We start from the raw sequence: 19412 nt of genomic DNA, 5'->3' as shown, positions 1-19412 counted from the left end.
AACACAAGCATCAGGGGAGCTAAACTACATTTCCCAGAAAGCCATGGACTGGCCTACAACCACCGCGACCCCCAATCCGCTGGAAGCCACCGTCTCGCTTCTACAGTAACTGGTTTGCCGCCGTCCTCTTTTCTAAGGAACGTAGAGAAAGCCAGTGAAGGAAAGGCATTTTACTGCAGCAGCGAAGGTTTAGCCACTAGAGTGTCTTTCTGAGCCTTTGTTATTCCGACCTTCGCTTGTAAAGGCATTGGGAAACCCACGGCCCACGTGACCAGCCCTGGTCATGTGACTCCAGAACCCGGCAGCTGAAGTCTGTTACCCTGACAACTGGCGGACCCGCACAGAACTTCCGGGAAAGCGCGGAATTGGGAGGCAGAGGTAGGTGGTAAGTTGTGAACGCTGGTTTCCCACCCAAATCGTCCTGGGCGAGGCCGTGCTTCATACTCGACCGAAGGGCTTTAGTTTTCCGGGTCATTTCCCTTCTCCGCCTGGAGCCCACGGCTACTGCGTCTTTGTCTTCCCTCTAATTCCCGAACCGGCACTTCCGGGGACGGGGTCGCAGCCAGGCTTGAGAAGCTTTTGGTGGAGTCTACCTCTGACCAAGCTATTCAGGCCATGACCTTAACCGCACTTACCCTGAACTGATCGAAAGTGCTAATGAGGGGAAGAGGTGTTATTCTGCACAATGGGGAGGGTATTGTCTGGGTCTGCAAGCCCTCTTCCCCTCCCCCATCTCTACAAAAGAAAGCTGGGATTTGAGCTGCTCTAGGGAGTTCAGGAGCTGGGGGTCGACCCACGGTTGGGTTCGTTAGGTGTCTAGGGGAATGCTTTCCGTTGCAAATCACTGGATTCTGCTTGTGTTCAGCGCATAGTTTTTGTCGGTCTTCCCTCGCTTCAAAAGAAACATGGTACTGATTTGTGTACTCCATTAACTCTAAGTATTCTGTAAGTATTTTGACTAAATTACTAATTCTTACTAAATTCTATTTGTGTACATTTTGAAACATCCCCGTATCTGGATACAGTCTGCTTTACGAAACTGTGCAGTCTGCTTTACGAAACTATTACTATGGATTGGTAAAATAACGAGCCGAGTGATAAGGCAGCACAAACAGTTATGTGCTTTGCAAGAAAGAAACAGTACTTTGGTTTGCTAACTTATAGTTTTTAAGATTCCCTGTGAGGACCTGGTTTGTGTTTGAGAGGTACTAATTAACACATGCACGCAAACGTAGATTTGGGAAATATAGTAGAGACCACTCTTTAACAATTGGATGTTAACAGATGAAAACATAAATTCTAAACGTTGAGTACAAGACATCCTGTCAAAGCTGATTTTCCAAATCGGTTTGCTTAATGAATTAGGAATCTCTTGACCAGCTTACTGGTTAAAAAAAAAAAAAAAGTACACGTATACTGAATCATAACAAATGTCTGAAGTTTAAGTCTTACCGTGTTCATGATGTGATGGATTTCCTCAAAAGATGTTTATGTCTCTTGTCATTTAGTGTTTCCAGTGTTTGAGATACTTTAGAATGTTTACTTTGGGAGGTCAAAATTGTTGACTATGGCTAACTATTCCCAAGAAGAGCTAGATGAAGAGTTTGAACAGTTTATGAAAGAGGTAAGTTTATATTTTTAAAAACTGTGTTGTCAAATTTGTCTCAAAAGACTCATCCTTCAATTCTGTCACCTCGAAGATACAGTTAGTCCATCACCAAACTCTCAACTCCCGTCATCCCTCTAGCTCTGTCCCCTTTCTGCCACTGCAAGTTCAGTGCCATCATCTCAACGGGGCTATTGCAGCAGTTCCCAACTCATGGACCAGCATTCCTTTTACCACATTGCAGCCAGACTCTGTTCCTCCCCAGTAAAAGACTCTGTTGGTCTCCCATCACATGTAGAAAGAAAAACCAAACTCCTTACCATGATTTTAAAGCCTTTCATGATTTCGCTCTTACCTGTCTCACTGCCTTCATATTCCTCTTTCATACACTTTATTTATTCCACAGTGGCGTTTTTTCTCTCCCAGACATTTCAAGCTCATTTCACCTTAGGAGCTTTGCACTCACTGTTCCCTCTGCCAATAATGCTCCTCCCTTACTCTTTACCTGGCTGGTGAAAATCTTAACTTAAATATCACCACTTCAGAGAGGCTTCTTCTGTTTATCCAGTAAAAGGTAACCACGAAGTCACCTCTTAGTCTAGTATGTATTTAATTCTTTTTATAGCACTTAGCACATTAATTATTTATCTTGTATGGGTCTGTTTTTTGCTTCCCATTATAAGAATGTACAGTCTGTAATGTGATAACTCTATGTTCATTGCTATTATATATCAACATGTTCATTACTATATGTACAGTACCTAATAAATAATAAATATTTGAATGAGTACATTAAATGGTCATACCACATTCTCTGTACAGTCATGCACCTCATAAAGATGTTTTGGTCAGCAACAGACCACATATACAACAGTGGTTCCATAAGATTATAATGGGGCTGCCCTATAAAGGTGTACCTTAATCTTTTGTACCATATGTTTACTGTAGCTTTTCTTTGTTTAGATACACAAATGCTTGCCATTGTGTTACAGTTGTCTGCAGGATTTGGTACAGTACATGCCGAACAGCTTTGTAGCCTAGGAGCAATAAGCTATATACCATATAGCCTAGGTGTGGAGTAGGCTGTACCATGGAGCCATCTAGGTTTGTGTAAATACACTCTATGATGCTCCTATGATGAAATCCCATTTCTCTGAACATATCCCCATAATTAAGCGATGCATAACTCTATTTATATAAATGGAGGGGCCTTGTAGCTCATTCAAGAGAGTCACATTTTAAGCTATTATACGTCATACATTCTTGTTAAAAAAAAAAGGAGAGTTTAATGTGGTACAGAAAAACTTCACTTTCATTGTCTGTCTCATGGAAAAATAATGCCTTCTTTGTAGGATTGTTTTAAGGATTTTAAAAAGCATCTACCTATTGCCGAGATGTAATTAGGCACTTGGAATAAGTTTCATTTACCATTTGAAAAGCTGATTTTTTAAAATTTCAAATACAGACACATTTTGAAAATTAAATTTGTAAGAATGATTTGTACTGTAAAAGATAGCAGAACAGGCCATTTAGAAGATATTTTTATTCTTCACTCATTTACCACCCTTCTAGCACACACATTCTCCAACACTCTCCTTCCCCCACCCTTCTGTCTCTGTCTCTCTCCCTCTTATATCCATCCTCAGTTGCATTGTGTCATTTTTTTTTTTTTACTATGGAAGTCATGATTTTAGAGTCATGCTAACTTTTCTCACTTTGATAAGTTATTGTTCAGTTTATTCAAAGACAGTTTATATCTCTCTGTTTTTAGGAGAGTAGTGGTAACCAGCTGTTTAAAAATAGCTTTATTGAGACATAATTCACATACCATTTAATTTACCCATTTTAAATGTGCAGTTCTGTGGTTTCAGAGTTATGTAACCATCACCACAATCAATTGTAGGAATTTTTATCACCCCAGAAAGAAATCCCATAGCTGTTGGTAGTTACTCCATCTCCTCCTTCCCCCTTCCCTAGCCTTAGGCAACTACTAATCTGATTTCTGTCTCTAAATATTTGCCTGTTACAGACATGTCGTAGAAATGGAATTATGTATTATGGGGCCCTTTGGGTCTGGCTTCTTGTACTTAGCATGATGTTTTCAAGGTTCATCCATGTCGTCGTATGTATTAACACTTCATTTCTTTTTATAGCTAAGTAATATTTCATGGTGTAGATGTACCACATTTTGTTTTTCCACCTATCAGTTGAAGGACATCTGGGTTCTTTCCACTTTTTGGCAGTTACGAACAATGCTGCTGTGAATGATCATGTACAAGTTTTTGTGTGGATGTGTTTTTGTTCCTCTTGTGTATATGCCAAAGAGTGAAATTGCTGTATCATATGATAGCTGTGTGTTTGCCTATTTTCTAAAATGGCTGTGCTATTTTACATTTCCACTAGTAGTGTATTAGTTTATCAGAGTTGCAATTTCTTTTTTTTTTTTTTTTGTAGTGGGGGACTGAGTCTTGCTCTGTTGTCCAGGCTGGGGTGCTATGGTGCAATCTTGGCTGACTGCAACTTCTGCCTTTGGGCTCAAGCAATTTCCATGCCTCACCCTCCTGAATTGCTGAGATTACAGGTGCCTGCCACCACGCCCAGCTAACTTTTGTGCTTTTAGTAGAGTTGGGGTTTCACCATGTGGGCCAGTCTGGTCCCCAACACCTGACCTCAAGTGATCTGCCCACCTCGGCCTCTCAAAGTGCTGGGATTATAGGTGTGAGCCACTGCACCCAGCCCAGAGTTCCAGTTTCTCCATATCATTGCCAACAACTGTTATATCTGAGAATCAGCTTTTTTATTGTGTTTTATTTCTGTTTATTTAATTTTAATTTTAATTAATTTATTTATTTATTATTTATTTCTTGAGACAGAGCCTTGATCTGTCACCCAGGCTGGAGTGCAGTGGCGCAGTCTTGGCTCACTGCAACCTCTGCCTCCCAGGTTCAAGTGATTATCCTGCCTCAACCTCCTGAGTAGCTGGGATTACAGGCATGCGCCACTATGCCCAGCTAATTTTTCTATTTTTAGTAGAGATGTGGTTTCACCATGTTGGTCAGGTTGGTCTGAAACTCCTGACCTTGTGATCTGCCCACCTCAGCCTCCCAAAGTGCTGGGATTATAGGTGTGAGCCACCACGCCCGGCCTGTTTTGTTTTATTTTTAATTGATCATATTGATTAAAAATAATTAATGAAAGTGCTGGGAAGCACTGTGGAAGGTTGTTCAAAGTAAAAACGCTTATCATGTATTAGAAATCTTCATTTTTTTTTTCTCTTCTTTGTCATGGCCCTACAAGGTCAGTGGTACCATGCCTATGTTACAGATAAATAAACTGAAAAAATGGGAGGAGAGAGAAATGGAACACCTCAAGGTGATACTGAAGTTTAGAGAGAAAATGAAAAGTGATACAGTTAATTTCAGAAATTCAGATGAGATAAGGAATGTTTTTTCTTCCCTCCTCCTGTCTTCCTACCTGGTTGTTAATGAAGGCAGTAAGTTCTTCTTGAACGTTTGAAAATTGACATTCTTCAAGTCACTAAGGTAGAGTTTTTTGTTTGGCAAGTGGAAGTGTGGGGTGGGGGGCGGGAGCGCACGCACATGGGTGTGCCTGCTGTCATTTTAGAAGTTTAAAAGGTCACTCAGATAACAATATTCTAGTTGGGGAACTACATAGCATAGTGGAAAGTGGACAGGAGTTAGTCAGACATGGGTTTAAATGTCACTTTGTAACACTTACTAACAGTAGCAATTTGAGCAAGTTGCTTAACCTCTTAGAGCTTCAGTTTCACCATGAGTAAATTTCTGCAGGGTTGTTTAAAGATTAAGTGAGTTAACCTGAGTGTAGATCCTGACATAGAGCAGGCATGTAGTAAATGTTGATTTCTTTTCCAGAAAAAGTAATGTAGAATGAAATTGAAAAAGGATCAAGAGCAGAGTCCTGGAGAAGTCTCCTGCTAAATAAATGGGCAAAAAGCCAAAAGCTATTAAAATAGATGGGTGGGAGTAGCCACAGATCTGAAGAATAACCCAGAGGAAGTGATGCTACTAAAGTCAAGGTAGAGAGTTTCAAGAAGTAAGAGTAAGAGTTGATCACCAGTAGCAAATTCCATGATGTGATCAGGGAGGATAACTGACAGTGGTACTTTATTCGTGGCATTTCGGAGTCCTTTGGTGCCTGGAGGAGAGCTGTTTTGGATGGGAACCAGATTATAAGCGGTTAAGTGAACCCAAGGAGTTAGTGTGTCAAGGAAATGTGATAGGTAGAATAAAAGGGATATAGGGATAAGGAATTTTTTTGTTTTGTTTTACTTTTTTTTTTTTCAAAGTTGAGTAAATATTCATTTTTCATTCCACAATTGTGCCTGGTACTGTGCTAGGCAATGGAGATGCAGTGCTGAGCCGATATATAATCAGAGGGAAGGGAGGGGAGTAGAGAGAGAAGGGAGTGAACATACAGAAATCAAATGGGATAACCGAGGAAGGAAGAACCTAGAGAAGTTCTGCTTAGAGTGGAGGAAAGGATTGTGTTGTCTGAGAGACGAAAGAAGTACCTTCACTACTACTTCACAGTTTAGTAGTGGAGTGAGGTGGGTGGTGGTTGAAGGTTTTTATCTCTCAGAGAAAAGGGTGACCAAGTTACTGGCTAGGTGGTAGGGGGTGGTATTGAGGTTAGAGCATGAGATTTAGGAGTGTAGTAAAATTTGGATTGGAAGAGTAGAAAAAAGCAAATAAGCGTTTATCAATCGCTGAAAAAATATGCTGATTTTTCCGGTCAATTTCATTCTCCTCTTTACACCCTGAAACTCAGTTCTTCCTTTTCTTGAAATTCTGTTTCTAGAGTGGTGCTATGCAATTTTGTTCAGCCGTTATTTATTCTTAAACCCTAGAGAATATTTAGAAGACAGGATTGTATCCTCCTATTTTTTCTTTCCTAAAAAAAATTCTTGATCAAGTTTTGTCTTTGTTGTTATTCTCCTAGTTTACTTGTTTAATTATGAAATTGATGCTCAGAGATGTATGTCTTATTTTTAAGTTATTTTGGCCAAATAGGCTTGTGGCTATGAACTTATACATATTGGTGAGAATGTTATTTATCTATGTGATAGCTGAACTGTGAGCGAACTAATAGAAACATGCTTAATGATGAATCTGAAATACTTGAATTTACACTGAGTTTTCAAATTCACTATCTTATATCTAATTCAGCTTTCAGATGATTCTTTTGAAAATTCAGACAAAACAGCTAGACAATCTAAAAAAGAAATGAAGAAGAAAGATACAGTGCCTTGGTGGATAACTGAAGATGATTTTAAAGATGATGGTAAATGTTGCTGATTTTTAGTTTCAGATTATTTGACCACAAGGGGTCAGTCAAGACCTGTATTTTGTTACTTCACTATAAATAAAGAAAATAATACTAATAGTGTGGATTTTTGAAGTTTGAATTGATTTTCATATAACTAGTATTTTATTATGTATTTATTATGTAATTGAGAATCTGTGTTATAACATTATCAGCTTATTTTACATAGAGATAATTTATATTTACTCAAATTAAGGTGACAATTCAGGTATATTTATTATATTTAATGATAAATTGATTTAATGTGATTTAATAAGATATTCTGACAGTATATTAATGTCATTGCATTGGGAAGAGTAACAAACCTATAGACTTTGGTATCACAGTTTGTTAATGACAGTAGTAAAAAATTTGCTATATATATGTCTCATATGTATGTCTCATATATATATATATATGTATATGATATACCCAGGCTGAAGGGCAGTAATACAATCATAGCTCATTGTAACTTCAAATTCCTGGACTCAAGCAATATTCCCACCTCAGCTTTCTGAGTAGCTAGAACTACAGGTACATGCCAACATGTCTGTCTAATTTTTTTGTATTTATTGTAGTGATAGCGTCTCTCACTATGTTGCCCAGGCTGATCTCAAACTTGCCTCAAGCAGTCCTCCCACCTTGGCCTCCCAAAACACTGGGATTACAAGCATGAGCCACCACACCTGGCCTGATAGATTTACTATATATGATACTGCCATATCTGTCAACAACCCCGACTGCTTCTATTTCAGTACCTACGTTCATACCATTTGTGGATCAGTGTTAAGCACAATTTTGTAAAATGATAGACTTTCTGGATCTCTAGGGAAAAAATTTACATATAGACTTTTTCCCCCCCCATAAAAATTGAGCCTGAATTCATGTCATAATTAAGGCTCTGCATGATCTGACTGGAACCCTGCCTTCTCGTGTGTTCTAGCCATACTAAATCATTCCTCATTTCCTGGAAACACCATAGGCCTCCCTGCCTCTGTGCATTATCTCATGCTTCCTTGCCATTAGAATGCCTTTCCTCTTATCCTTCTTGCCCATTAAAGCCTAACATCACCACTTTTTGCAGTCCTTCACCCTATCTTCTAGCTCTCTTGTCACAATTAGTTTCTCCTTCATTTTGATGTCAGAACACCATAGTAACACTTACACATTGTGTTGATAGTTGTAACCTATAGGACAACTCCTGAGGTTGGGAGTTTTGTGAGGGTAGGAAACCCTTCTTTGTCCTTATATCCCCTGACCCTCAACATTAAGTGATAAATTTGTTTAATAAATGCATATTAAAGTAGATTTGACAGTCACTTCTCTGTTCTTTTTAATACTGTAGTTTAAAGAAATTCCTTATTGAAAACTTCAGTGTGTTTTTTATAAATTCTTATGCAACATGCTGAACTTTGTAGTGAAGAATAATGTTTTAGAATCTCTCCCTGCTTTTAATGCTTGAAAAGGATATTATAAGATGAAGTACTGTTGGAATTGTTGACAAAGATTTGGGATATAAAGCCTTTTGTCTAGAAGATAATGAATCAGAGCAGATATATACAGCCTAATCCTACAGGAAAAGAATAGCGCCTAGACCAAAAATATTCACATGTAACCTGATTGATGGTATTAATAATTTTTTTAAATGTATCAAAAATAGATTTGATTAGTGAAAGAAGGAAAGAAGGGTAGTCAAGAAGCAAACTTTGGCAATGTCAACTTAAGCAGAGGGAGGTTTCCCTGCCCACAGGAATAACCTGGTCCCTGATTCAAGCAAATGTTTACTGAGTTCATACTATGTTCTAAATACTAGGCATTAGTATAAAAAGCCAAGACATGATTCCTGTATCAAGAGTGTAGAACCTTCTGAGGGAGAATTCAACACCCCTCTTGAGAAGAGGAATGCATTACTAATCTTAAGACACGTACCATTAAACATTAACGGTGAGCAACTTTTACATTATAATTTTGCCTGTTTCCCGGTTGCCATAGGAATAAAATGGTCAGCTTAGAAGGTGAAACTATCTCATCCTCTTGCTGATTGTATTCTTTATTGTAAATAACTAAACTGGATCTTTATTTCTGTTACATTAATCTCTTGTGAGCTTGGTTAGTGTGAGCTATAACACCGAGTCCTGCTTTAGAGCCAGGGTGACACCCTGGACATGTTGCCACCACAGCACAACAACTTAGCATATACTTTTGCATTTGAAGCATCTGTGAATCTATCTCTTGATTTTTTACAGCTTATGGAGGTTATTATTTGATCCATTAAAACCATTATTCACAGAAAGGCATAAAATAAATTGATTCTTAGCCTTTTCCAAGAGGACACTAATTAGGAAATTGAAGTCAGAATTCGTGACTTAATAGGGCTTCCTTCTAACCAAAAGTGATATTTTTTTCTAATCTTAATATTTATAGCACACATTTTCAGTCATCTGGTTTTTGAAGAAAACAAAGAATAAAAGAATATTAAAAAGCAAAAAACAAAAACAAAACATTACTCATTATAATTATTTACCTTTTCCATATATCAGTTTTTTACAACAAATATATACTGTTAAAATGAGGAAATTTTGATACTGTATAACTTTACCAGTTTTTTCTAGTGCTCTTGTAATACAGAGCAAGGCCGTGTGCCTGGCCTATGAGGATGAGCATGATCCAACCATTGACTTCTTGCTCTGGGCTTATTTCCCCTTAGGCTTGCCCTCACCGTCTGAGTCCAGTCTCACTGGCCTTCTTGCGTCTGCAAATGTGGCCTGCCCTTCCCATTGTCATGCTTCTGTACCTACTATGTTCCCTGCCTGTACTGGTTTCCCTGGCCTAGTTCACCTAGTTATTTCCTGCTCTTTCTTCACATCTTAGCAGAAATGTTACTTCCTCATGGAAATATTCTTGGATTTTCCTGTCTTGGTATACCCCCCCCCATTAATCTTATATAATTCCTTCAAAGCAGAGTTATAATTCACATTTAACTTTGCTCTATGAACAGTGCTGCTTCTCTGGTAACCTCCAGTGGTTACTGTTTTCTTTACCACGTTTCTTGTTTCATTAGACTTGGAAAAGGAGTAGGTTATTGTTCATTGCTGTTTCTAGACTGTTCTCCCTCCAATCTCCTTATGAACCTTGCCATCAGGCCACCTACCTACTATGTTTCTTTGTTGCAGTTATCTACTGAACTCCCGGTTATTCCTTCTCATTCCTCAAAGATTTAAGCTGCTGTTTCACTGTGAGTCTCCAATTCTCTTGTCTAATTATTGGTGACTACATTAACAACATAGCTGTTGCCTCTAATAACCTGACTTCTGAGTTCCTTAAACTTCTTTACACTAAAAAATCTTGCCAACCACATCATAGCCACCTCCTCCCTCTAATAGCTTCTCATTTCACTTGTTAGAAAAGCTGATGACTGCAAGAAAAAAAAAAAAAAAAAAGCTGATGACCTTCATTCAAGCTCCCACCCACGTCAGTTCTACACCCTGACTTTTCTGACCTCCCAACTTAGACTACCTTTCTCTTGCTTATGCCAATATCACTACATTGGGCCTCCTTTCTCTTCACACATGCCTAGGCATTTTCCTGCCTTAGAGGCTTTACACTTCTTTCCTCCTCCTTAAACACTCTTCCCCCATGTATTCATGTAGATTGGTCCCTCACCCCCACCAAGCCATAGCTCATGTGTTAACTTCTCAGTGAAGGCCTTCCTGACCATCCTTTTTATAGTTGTAGTGCCCTCCATTCCTGCATTCTCTGTTCCTCTTTCTCATTTTTTTTTTCTTCTTGGCACTTAACTGTTTTCTAATGTACAATTTAATTGCAATGTACTTATTTTACTTGTTGCCTCCCTCAAATCACATAAATGAGCAGGGATTTTTTTCTTTTTTGTTCACTGATAAAGCCCCAGCATTTAGAACAATGCCTGGTGTGTAGTAGGCACCCATGAATATTTGCTGTCGATTGTCTCCTCCTGTTAGATTTTAACCTTCATGATGGTAAAGGACTTCATTGTATAGCTGGCACTAACAATGTTCTAGGCACATAGTTTGTCAAAAAATTTGAATAAAGTAAATAATACTCAGAACTTTTTCTACATAAACATCAGTTATACTTTTTCACCCAGGATTCATAGAACATTTTTGAAACTTCTTATTATGAAAAAATTCAAACATATACATAAGTACCACATATTCCTGTGTACCCATTGCCTAGCTGCAACAGTTGTTATTCACTCATGGCCAATCATTTTTCATCAATATTCTCTCTTATTTTCCACCTTCCAACACTCAGGATTATACTGAAACAAATCTCCAACAGCATATCAGTTCTCTCCACATATATTTCAAAGTATCTCTGAAAATAAGTACTCTCTTTTTAAAATATAACCAAAGAATATTGTCTAAGAAGTATCTATAATAATTTCTCAGTATCATCAAACATCTAATCAGTCATAAAACACTTTTAATATGCTTAATATATATTAGCCTTAGAGAAAATTTCAAATTCCTGAATGCTGTGAGAGACTATAATACCCTCCTGTCCCTAACAATATGCACATATCCTGGCATTGAGAACCTCTCCTGCAGTGAGCCACTGATTGCATTGTTTTAGAAATAATGACTTTGAAAGAGCTTTAACTATTTCTGTCTATTTTTTGAAATGATATTTACACTAACGAAGGCTTCTGTCTAGCCTAGTAGGTTTTTAATTGTACCTACTTTGCCCCCTTGTATTTTGTTATACTGATTCATGCCGCCCACAGTCTATTTCCAATAGTGTTAAGAGTTGCGCAACAAAAACCCTCTGAGAAATGTAAAGAACAGAGGGAATGAGGCAGAAGATATTCTTTAAAGTGGGATCGTATACTGTATTAAGTACTTGGGCTTCAAAGTGATTAAAAAAAATTTTTGTCTTATGGTTCAACCCTTTGAAGTATTGTATTTAATATGATACAGTGCCACCAAATAGAATTATAATCTTTCTTTTCTGAGTGTTAGGTCTGATGGATTTTTATTTAATAGAGCAGATTTATTTTGTAGGTTCTGTGCATAAAATTAGCATAACATCATTATTGTGTTGTCATAGTGGTCAAAACAATTCTTTGAACATAAATGTTCATCTGTATTAAATTGTATTCCTAGGACCGCTTGGAACAAATGTGAGCTATTTGAAAACAAAGAAGACTTCTCAACCTGTTACGGAAATAGAAGAGGAGTCTGCTGAAAAGATTCAATTTCTTAAGAGCAGTGGAACCTCTCTCTTAAGTACTGATAGCTTAGAAACAAATGGTAAGAAATGCAAGGGATATGAGTTGGTCAATTATTAATTGTTATGCTTATATTCAGAATTACAAAAGTTAACTATCTTGAAGCCTCCTTTACTGAAGCATGTAGACAGATTTAATATCTTCCTACAGGTTTAGAATTATCATTCTAGAGAAGCTTTAAACCTTACATGTTAACATGAATTCATATTTGATGAGTAAGAGAGTAAATATTTGTAAAATTTTTAAAATTTACTACATAATGTCAGTAAATGCATCATTCAAATCAATGTTTTCAAAATTCTGTATATTACTAAAATATATTTGTGCTTTCCATTTAGAACTAGTAGTTGCTGAGCTCAACCATAGTATTCTCGGAGTGGGATTGGACACATTAGAAGAACAAGAGGAGAAAGAACAATTTTTTGCCAGGCTTGAGAAAGGCTTAACATCTTCCATTGATTATTCGAGATTAAATAAGGAATTGGATTCTAATGACTCTACACATTTTAAAGCTTTACATAGGTAAAGTACAGTGTAAACTGTTGATGATTTTTATGTTTTCTGTGTTTTTTGGAAGGCTGATATATGCATGATTTTAAATAGGTAAACATTATATAACAGGCAAAATTAAATCTTATTTTTTAAATCTGTTATCTGTTCATTTTACAGTTAGGGTTTTTCTTATGTGTGAATAGAATATGTTTCTTTGTATTTGAGAGCCCATGCTGCCTCCAAAGTCTGAAATTTCATGCTATGGAGACTAATAGTACATTGCCAAGAAGTCCTTACTAGGAAAGTAATTTATTAAGTCATTTTCCACAGATAAATAAGAGAGTCCAGGTTACTATTATAAACTCAGGAAAAAATATAACAGAAAGGCAAGTGGGAACCAAGGAGCAAAGACAAATTTGATCTGTGTCTTAACCTCTGTATGGTTGACCCTGATGCTTATTGGGAAGCCTCATTTATTCTAGGAATCCCACTAGTTCACTGAGCTGATCCTCTCTTTATTACACTAGACCATTGCCATTCTCAAGACCTTTGAAACCTGAGGTCTTCAATGCCCTTATTTAGTTATCCATGTAATTCTTAAAATTATGAATGGAAAGCAGATTACGATTTTATTTAGGATTTTGAAATCACAAAGGTATAATTAAGTTCAGGGTCAGGAGAATCATAATCTCTGATTATTGGAGTGCCTAGGCTCTGCAGGATGATTAGTTTTTTATAGACAGTGGATAAAGAAATGCATTTATCATCATGAACTTTTCAGGGTCTGAGATTTTTACCCTACTTGGCAAGCTAACAAGCTAGTCTTCCAGTTTTATGATGTTGACAATAAACAGAAGATTCCTGGGTCAGAATTAAAGAATAAAGGCAGTACCTGAGTGTCGCATTTGTTTGCATTGGTTCCCCATGCCCTATGAGTATGCTGAGGGCAAGGCAAAGGATCCATAACTGATGTATGCACGCATGGTGGGCTGTGTTACAGAAGAGGAACACTGAGCTTGGAAAAATGTATTACTTTTATAAAGTGGAGACAAGCCTGCTCTTTGTTTGGTCGGAAATGTTACCCAAATGGCATGGTGAAAAATGATCAGCGTCTTGCACTCTTGGCATATTCAGCAAGAATGTGCAGAGACACTCAGGGCCTATGGTCATTGCCTTTCCCAACGGTGTCAATACAGGTTAAGCATGCCAGGTTTGTGGGCCACAACTTTTTGCCACTTTCCTACATTTTTTTTTAACTTTTTTCTTATTTCTTAACAGTATTCTTAATTATTGATATTTCTGCTCTAGAACAGGCCGGTCAAAGTACAGAATAGCATTGAACATGCAATATTAGGTGTTTGTAGTTCTCATCATTATTACATAGTCTTATAGTTTCTCTTACGATCTCACTAAAGAGGGTTGATAGACTGAAAAGGTAGAACTGATTCCTGGCTTGAGAGAAAGCAGTAAATGAACTAATACATCCAATATAATTAAATCATACTCAAGCTCCTTTGTTCCCTTGCTTAGGTTTTGTTTTAAGGCTCTATTCAGCTTCCATTTCAGGATTCAATGGCTTATTAGCATGTAAGTGCTGACCTTAGCATTTTTTTCTGGATTTCGTATGGACTTCACTGGTTCTCATAGCTTGTGGTCAATTTCTAATCTTCAGTGTAGAAGGGATATCTAGGATCATAAGATAATATTTGGACATGTAAAATGCACATAGTAATAAAATTGTGTATATTTAGGAAATAGGGCATCTTTTCCTTTGTATTACTTTCAAGCTACAATTAATCATATGCTTCGAAGATGCTTTATTTTCAAAACGTTTTCCTTAAAGCTCCCAAATTTTTAGCTTTTGATAGAACAAGAGGACTTAAGAGAGGACGTGTATAATTTTAGGGATTTTTTTAAAAGGTATATAGAAAGAGTTGCATGAGAATATATTTTTAACATGTAATGCTAAATTGAATAAATATTTTTTCCAGTAATCAAGCTAATGTAGAACTAACTGATGACGAACATGAGAATGAATCGAAACATGAAGACCTGGCAGGTAATTTCATTGGTTCTTAAATTTATATTTGAAAAGATAATAGCTTTTAATGAAGACGTTGATAAGAAAAATAATTAAAAGGAAAATCGTATTGTCTTAGAGCTTTGAATAGATAGAGTGGGTTTGCCTGTGTTATAAACTGAGCTGCTAAGAAATTGTTAAAAGTGAACTGCCTCATTTGTTGAGAGTGAGCAGTGGACCACTTGGGAAAAAAGAAAAAAGGATTTTTGTGCCAGGATTGTGGGCATCTCTGAAAACATGGTAAAGACCTGCAAAGCATGTTGATGGAGAGGTGTACCTTTTCCTACTTTTTGACTTTTAATGCATGTGTGCTTTTATATTTAAAATGTTTTTTTCATAGACTGCATATAGCTGGTTTTAGCATTTTTGTTGATTCTGACAGTCTCTACCTTTTAACTGATGTGTTTTTACACTTTACAGGAATGTATTTATTGATATAGTTGTTTACTGTTTTGCCATTTGTTTTCTTTTTATCTTTTTGTTTTTGTTGCTTTTGTCCTCCCTTCTATTGTATTATTTATAGTATTCCATTTTATTCTGCTTTTGGCTTTTTAGCTATAGTTCTTTGTTGTATTTTTTTTTCTTAGTTGCCCTATGAGTCAAAATATGTCTTTACCTTATTACAGTCTACTTTCAAATAACATTATATCACTATATTTATATGAACTCTAACAACAATAAACTCTCCTCAACCATTTTGCTATTTTTGTCAACATTTTTCTACATGTCTTAAAAACACCACATTATTATTTTAAAAAGCGCATTATTATTATTGTTGTTAAAGCAATCAGTTATCATTTAACAGTACTTTTAAGGAATATAAGAAATGGATATTTATGTAAAAATGTGTATTTATCCATATATTTACCATTCCCAGTGCTTTGTATTCCATTGCATACATTTGAATTTCTATCTCAAATTATTTTTCTTATCACGAAGAGCCTCCTTTCACATTTCTTGTAGTGCAGGTTACTGCTAGGAACAAGTTCTCTCAGCTTTTGTTTGTCTGAAAATATACTCTGCCTTTGTTTTTGAGGAATACTTTTACTTGATATAGAATTTTATGTAGTGGTTTTTTTTTTGTTTTTTTGTTTTCCCTTGGGCGGTTTAATGATTTTATTCTATTATCTTTTGACCTTACTTCTCATGAGAAGTTTCTGGTAATTCCTGTTATTGTTATTTTGTGTATATCATGTCTTTTTTCCCTCTATTTTCAAGGTTGTATCCTTGTTTTTTGGCAGTTTGACTATGGTGTGTCATGGTATGCTTTTCTTATATTTATTCTGTTCAGAGTTGGTTGAGCATCATTGATCTATGGATTTATAGTTTCCGTCAAAATAAAAAATATTTTGGCCATGAATTCTTAAAATATTAATAATAATGCTGCTTTCCGCTTCCTGCCCTCTGAACCTTATTATGATAGAGTGCTAAGCTTTGTTTTATGGGTCACTAAGACTGTTCCATTTTTTAAAACCTTTTTTTCTTTCTGTGCTTCACTGTTCACGAGAGAACAGTTCCTTTGCTTCAAGTTACTGGTCTTTTTCCTTTCTTTAATCTGCTATTAATCCCATCTTTTTTTTTTTTTTTTGAGATAGAATCGTGCTGTCACCCAGGCTGGAGAGCAGTGGTGCGATATCGGCTCACTATAAGCTCCGCCTCCCAGGTTCACGCCATTCTCCTGCCTCAGCCTCCCGAGTAGCTGGGATACAGGTGCCCGACACCACACCCAGCTAATTTTTTGTATTTTTAGTAGAGATGGGGTTTCACCGTGTTAACCGGGATGGTCTTGATCTTCTGCCTCGTGATCCGCCCGCCTTGGCCTCCCAAAGTGCTGGGATTACAGGCCTGAGCCACTACGCCTGGCCCAATCCCGTCCTTTTTTTCCTTCACTCTAACAGTTCATTTTGGGTCTTTGTTTTAAAATTCTTTAGTATTTTTCTTCATTATGTTCATTTTTTTCAAGTCCTTAATATTAAGCATATTTTACAGATTTCAGTATTTGTTTGTTTCTGGGTCTCTTTTCTGTTGGCTATTTTTTCTTCTAGTTTCCTGACACTTTTTCCTGCCTCTTAGAAGTCTAGTAATTTTTTATTGGATATTGGGTATTGTGAATTTTATGTTATTCAGTGTCTGGATTTGATTTTCCTTTTTTAAAGAGTATTATTGAGCTTTGTCTGGTAAGTAGTTGATCCTACCACTTGATTTTTTTTCAAGGCTTTTCTTATGCTTTGTTAGCGGAAGTCTAGAGTAACTCTAGTAACCTCTAACCCTACTGCTAAAGCACATCCCTTTTGAGGCTTCTACTGGATGCCCCTAGTGATCAGTGAGGACTCTCCACTTAAGCAGATTAGAGTTCAAAAGTCTCCCTGTCTTGTGTGAACTCTGAGAATTGTCTAACTTATAGCATCCCACTTGTTCTTGGCTCATTTTATGCATTAACAGCTTAGTGTTCAACAAAGAATCAAGGGCACCCTATGCAGATTTCTGGGGCTTTGTTTTTACTTAGGCACCTCCTCTCTTGATTACTGTCTTATATTTTCTAAATTGCCTCAGGCTTTCTGAACTTATCTCTCTCTCCTCTACTCAGTGAGACTGTCCTGATCTCCCGCCCCTGCTCAGTACTTCAGAATGTATGTGCCTTCAGGTAATTGTAGGGATAGCTCCCTTCTTTTCTTAGGAATCACATTTTTTTTGCTGCCAGTTTTCTAATGTTTGAAAATAGTTGTTTTATATATTGTATTGTTTACAAAGAAAGTACAATCCCTTTAACTCCAATATGGCAGAGGAGAAAGTCCTCTAGATTGGCAAAAAAATTAAAAATTTGCAGTTAAGTTTGCCAACAAAAGATGAAAAATGTCTTCCGAAAGGATCTTTTACATTGCATATGGTTTATCTGAACTTTAAGAACATTTTTATTTCTGAAAATAACATTTTTGAAGTTATAAGGATAGAGAATCATAGAAACCTAGTAACTTGAATATGTAACATCTTCCTGCAAAAAAGGTCAGAATGGTACAAGTGAATATTCTGATTGTTTTCTGAACAATGTGGAAGAGCCTAGATATTATCTCTGATGTTTCTCATATAAGAAGCACCCTCTCAAATTAGTTTTACTCTTTCATTTTTATATAAACTTAATTTGCCTTGATGTTTGTTCCTGAAAGCTCTGACGTGTGCTGTTTTCCTTTTCTTTGTTTCTTGTCTCTCATTTCTTTCTGTGTCTACCAATGACACTTCCTTCTTACTTCAAATGTACTTTATTCAGGTTTCTGGGGAGGAAGTCAGTCATTCGTGTGCTGGATGCTAGTATTTGCCTATAGGCTGTTTAGTTACTACATGAAAATAATAAAATGTAGTTTTGAAGAATGCTTATTAGATTGGCACTTTTCCCAATCAGAAATCATACTTGGCTGTATAAACTTTTGATTTGGATTAAGTACAAAAGTAGCTATAGTAGGCTGGGTGTGGTGGCTCACACCTGTGATCCCAGCACTTTGTGAGGCCAAGGCAGGTGGATCACCTGACTTTAGGAGTTTGAGACCAGCCTGGCCAACATGGTGAAACCCTGTCTCTACTAAAAACACAAAAAATTAGCTGGGCGTGATGGTGGGCACCTGTAATCCCAGCTACTCAGGAGGCTGAGGCAGCAGAATCGCTTGGACCCGAGAGGCAGAGGTTGCAGTGAGCAGAGATCATGCCATCGCACTCCAGCCTGGGCAACAAGAGCAAAACTCCATCTCAAAAAAAAAAAATTAACTATAATAATGTTAACAGCAATAATTACTATAAACATTATAGCTAATCATCTCAGCAATCTTTTGAGAAAAGTACTATTATCCCCAATTTACAGATGGAAAAAGTAAAGCAAAGGGAGTTTGTGGCCTGCCAGTGGTTCTGCAGCTGAAAGTAGTGGAACCAGGAATTGAATCTAGGCCTTCTGGCTCCAGGTGATGCTCTTAAGCACTATGCCATACTGCCTGAACTGTTTCTAACGCTTTCTTTACACAGTCACACACACACACACACCACAGCGCCTCCCACTGGTTCCCGAATCCTAAGTAGTTGTCCAAGTTCAATGTCATATTCTCCCATATCTCCTCTCTCCTCGTTCATCATCTTTTCTTAAGCAAGTCTAATCTCAGGGGTTACTTAAAATTCGGTGGTTCCCACCTAGACTACTAAAGTCTGGATCATCTTATATTGGTCTTAGCACTTAGAAGTGTGCGTAATACAAAGTAATTACTTTTAACTATCTTATGATTTTAACTATATGTCTACTGATATTTAAAAATTCCAAGCAGTATTCTTTCTCATGTGGAAGAGAAACAAAGGTGAACTTCTCAGCCTCAGAATACAGATACTGACATAGTTAACCAACTAACCTAGTTTATCTACCTAAGTTACAATATACATGCTGTTCCAAGCTCATACTTCTTATGAACTAAAATGTAGATGTTTCTGTAGCCAGATCTCACTGGAAGCGTCCCTGTTTCACTCCCAAACCCTCTCAAATTCATTTCTTAACTTCCAGTATTAATTACAAGTTGTCGTCTTCATCTTCATTCTAAGAAAAGAGTAAAAAACAGGCATTCCAGAAGTAGACTCTAGTACCTTATGTAGTC

The 19412-nt window shown here is 37.0% G+C and overlaps 1 protein-coding gene across 3 annotated transcripts in view; it reads left to right on the top strand.

Annotated features, from left to right (window-relative positions):
- The first annotated feature begins 260 nt into the window (after positions 1-260).
- Positions 261-19412, top strand: part of CEP162 (centrosomal protein 162) — a 102939-nt gene continuing 83787 nt past the window's right edge. For 2 of the 3 annotated variants that reach the window (XM_033234506.1, XM_033234504.1), the window contains exons 1-6: positions 261-378; positions 1509-1624; positions 6814-6928; positions 12094-12240; positions 12557-12740; positions 14702-14769. In XM_033234506.1, coding sequence (XP_033090397.1) covers positions 1568-1624; positions 6814-6928; positions 12094-12240; positions 12557-12740; positions 14702-14769 — 571 coding nt within the window. In that variant the 5' untranslated portion in view covers positions 261-378; positions 1509-1567. Of the gene's footprint in view, positions 386-1508; positions 1625-6813; positions 6929-12093; positions 12241-12556; positions 12741-14701; positions 14770-19412 lie in introns of all 3 variants that reach the window. The other variant, XM_033234505.1, reaches the window with a different exon arrangement.

The sequence above is a fragment of the Trachypithecus francoisi genome, unplaced genomic scaffold (genome assembly GCF_009764315.1).
Source record: "Trachypithecus francoisi isolate TF-2019V2 unplaced genomic scaffold, Tfra_2.0 Lachesis_group15, whole genome shotgun sequence".
Classification (NCBI taxonomy): domain Eukaryota; kingdom Metazoa; phylum Chordata; class Mammalia; order Primates; family Cercopithecidae; genus Trachypithecus; species Trachypithecus francoisi.
Note: the sequence above shows the minus strand (reverse complement) of the source record. Positions and strands in the feature narration are given on the sequence as shown.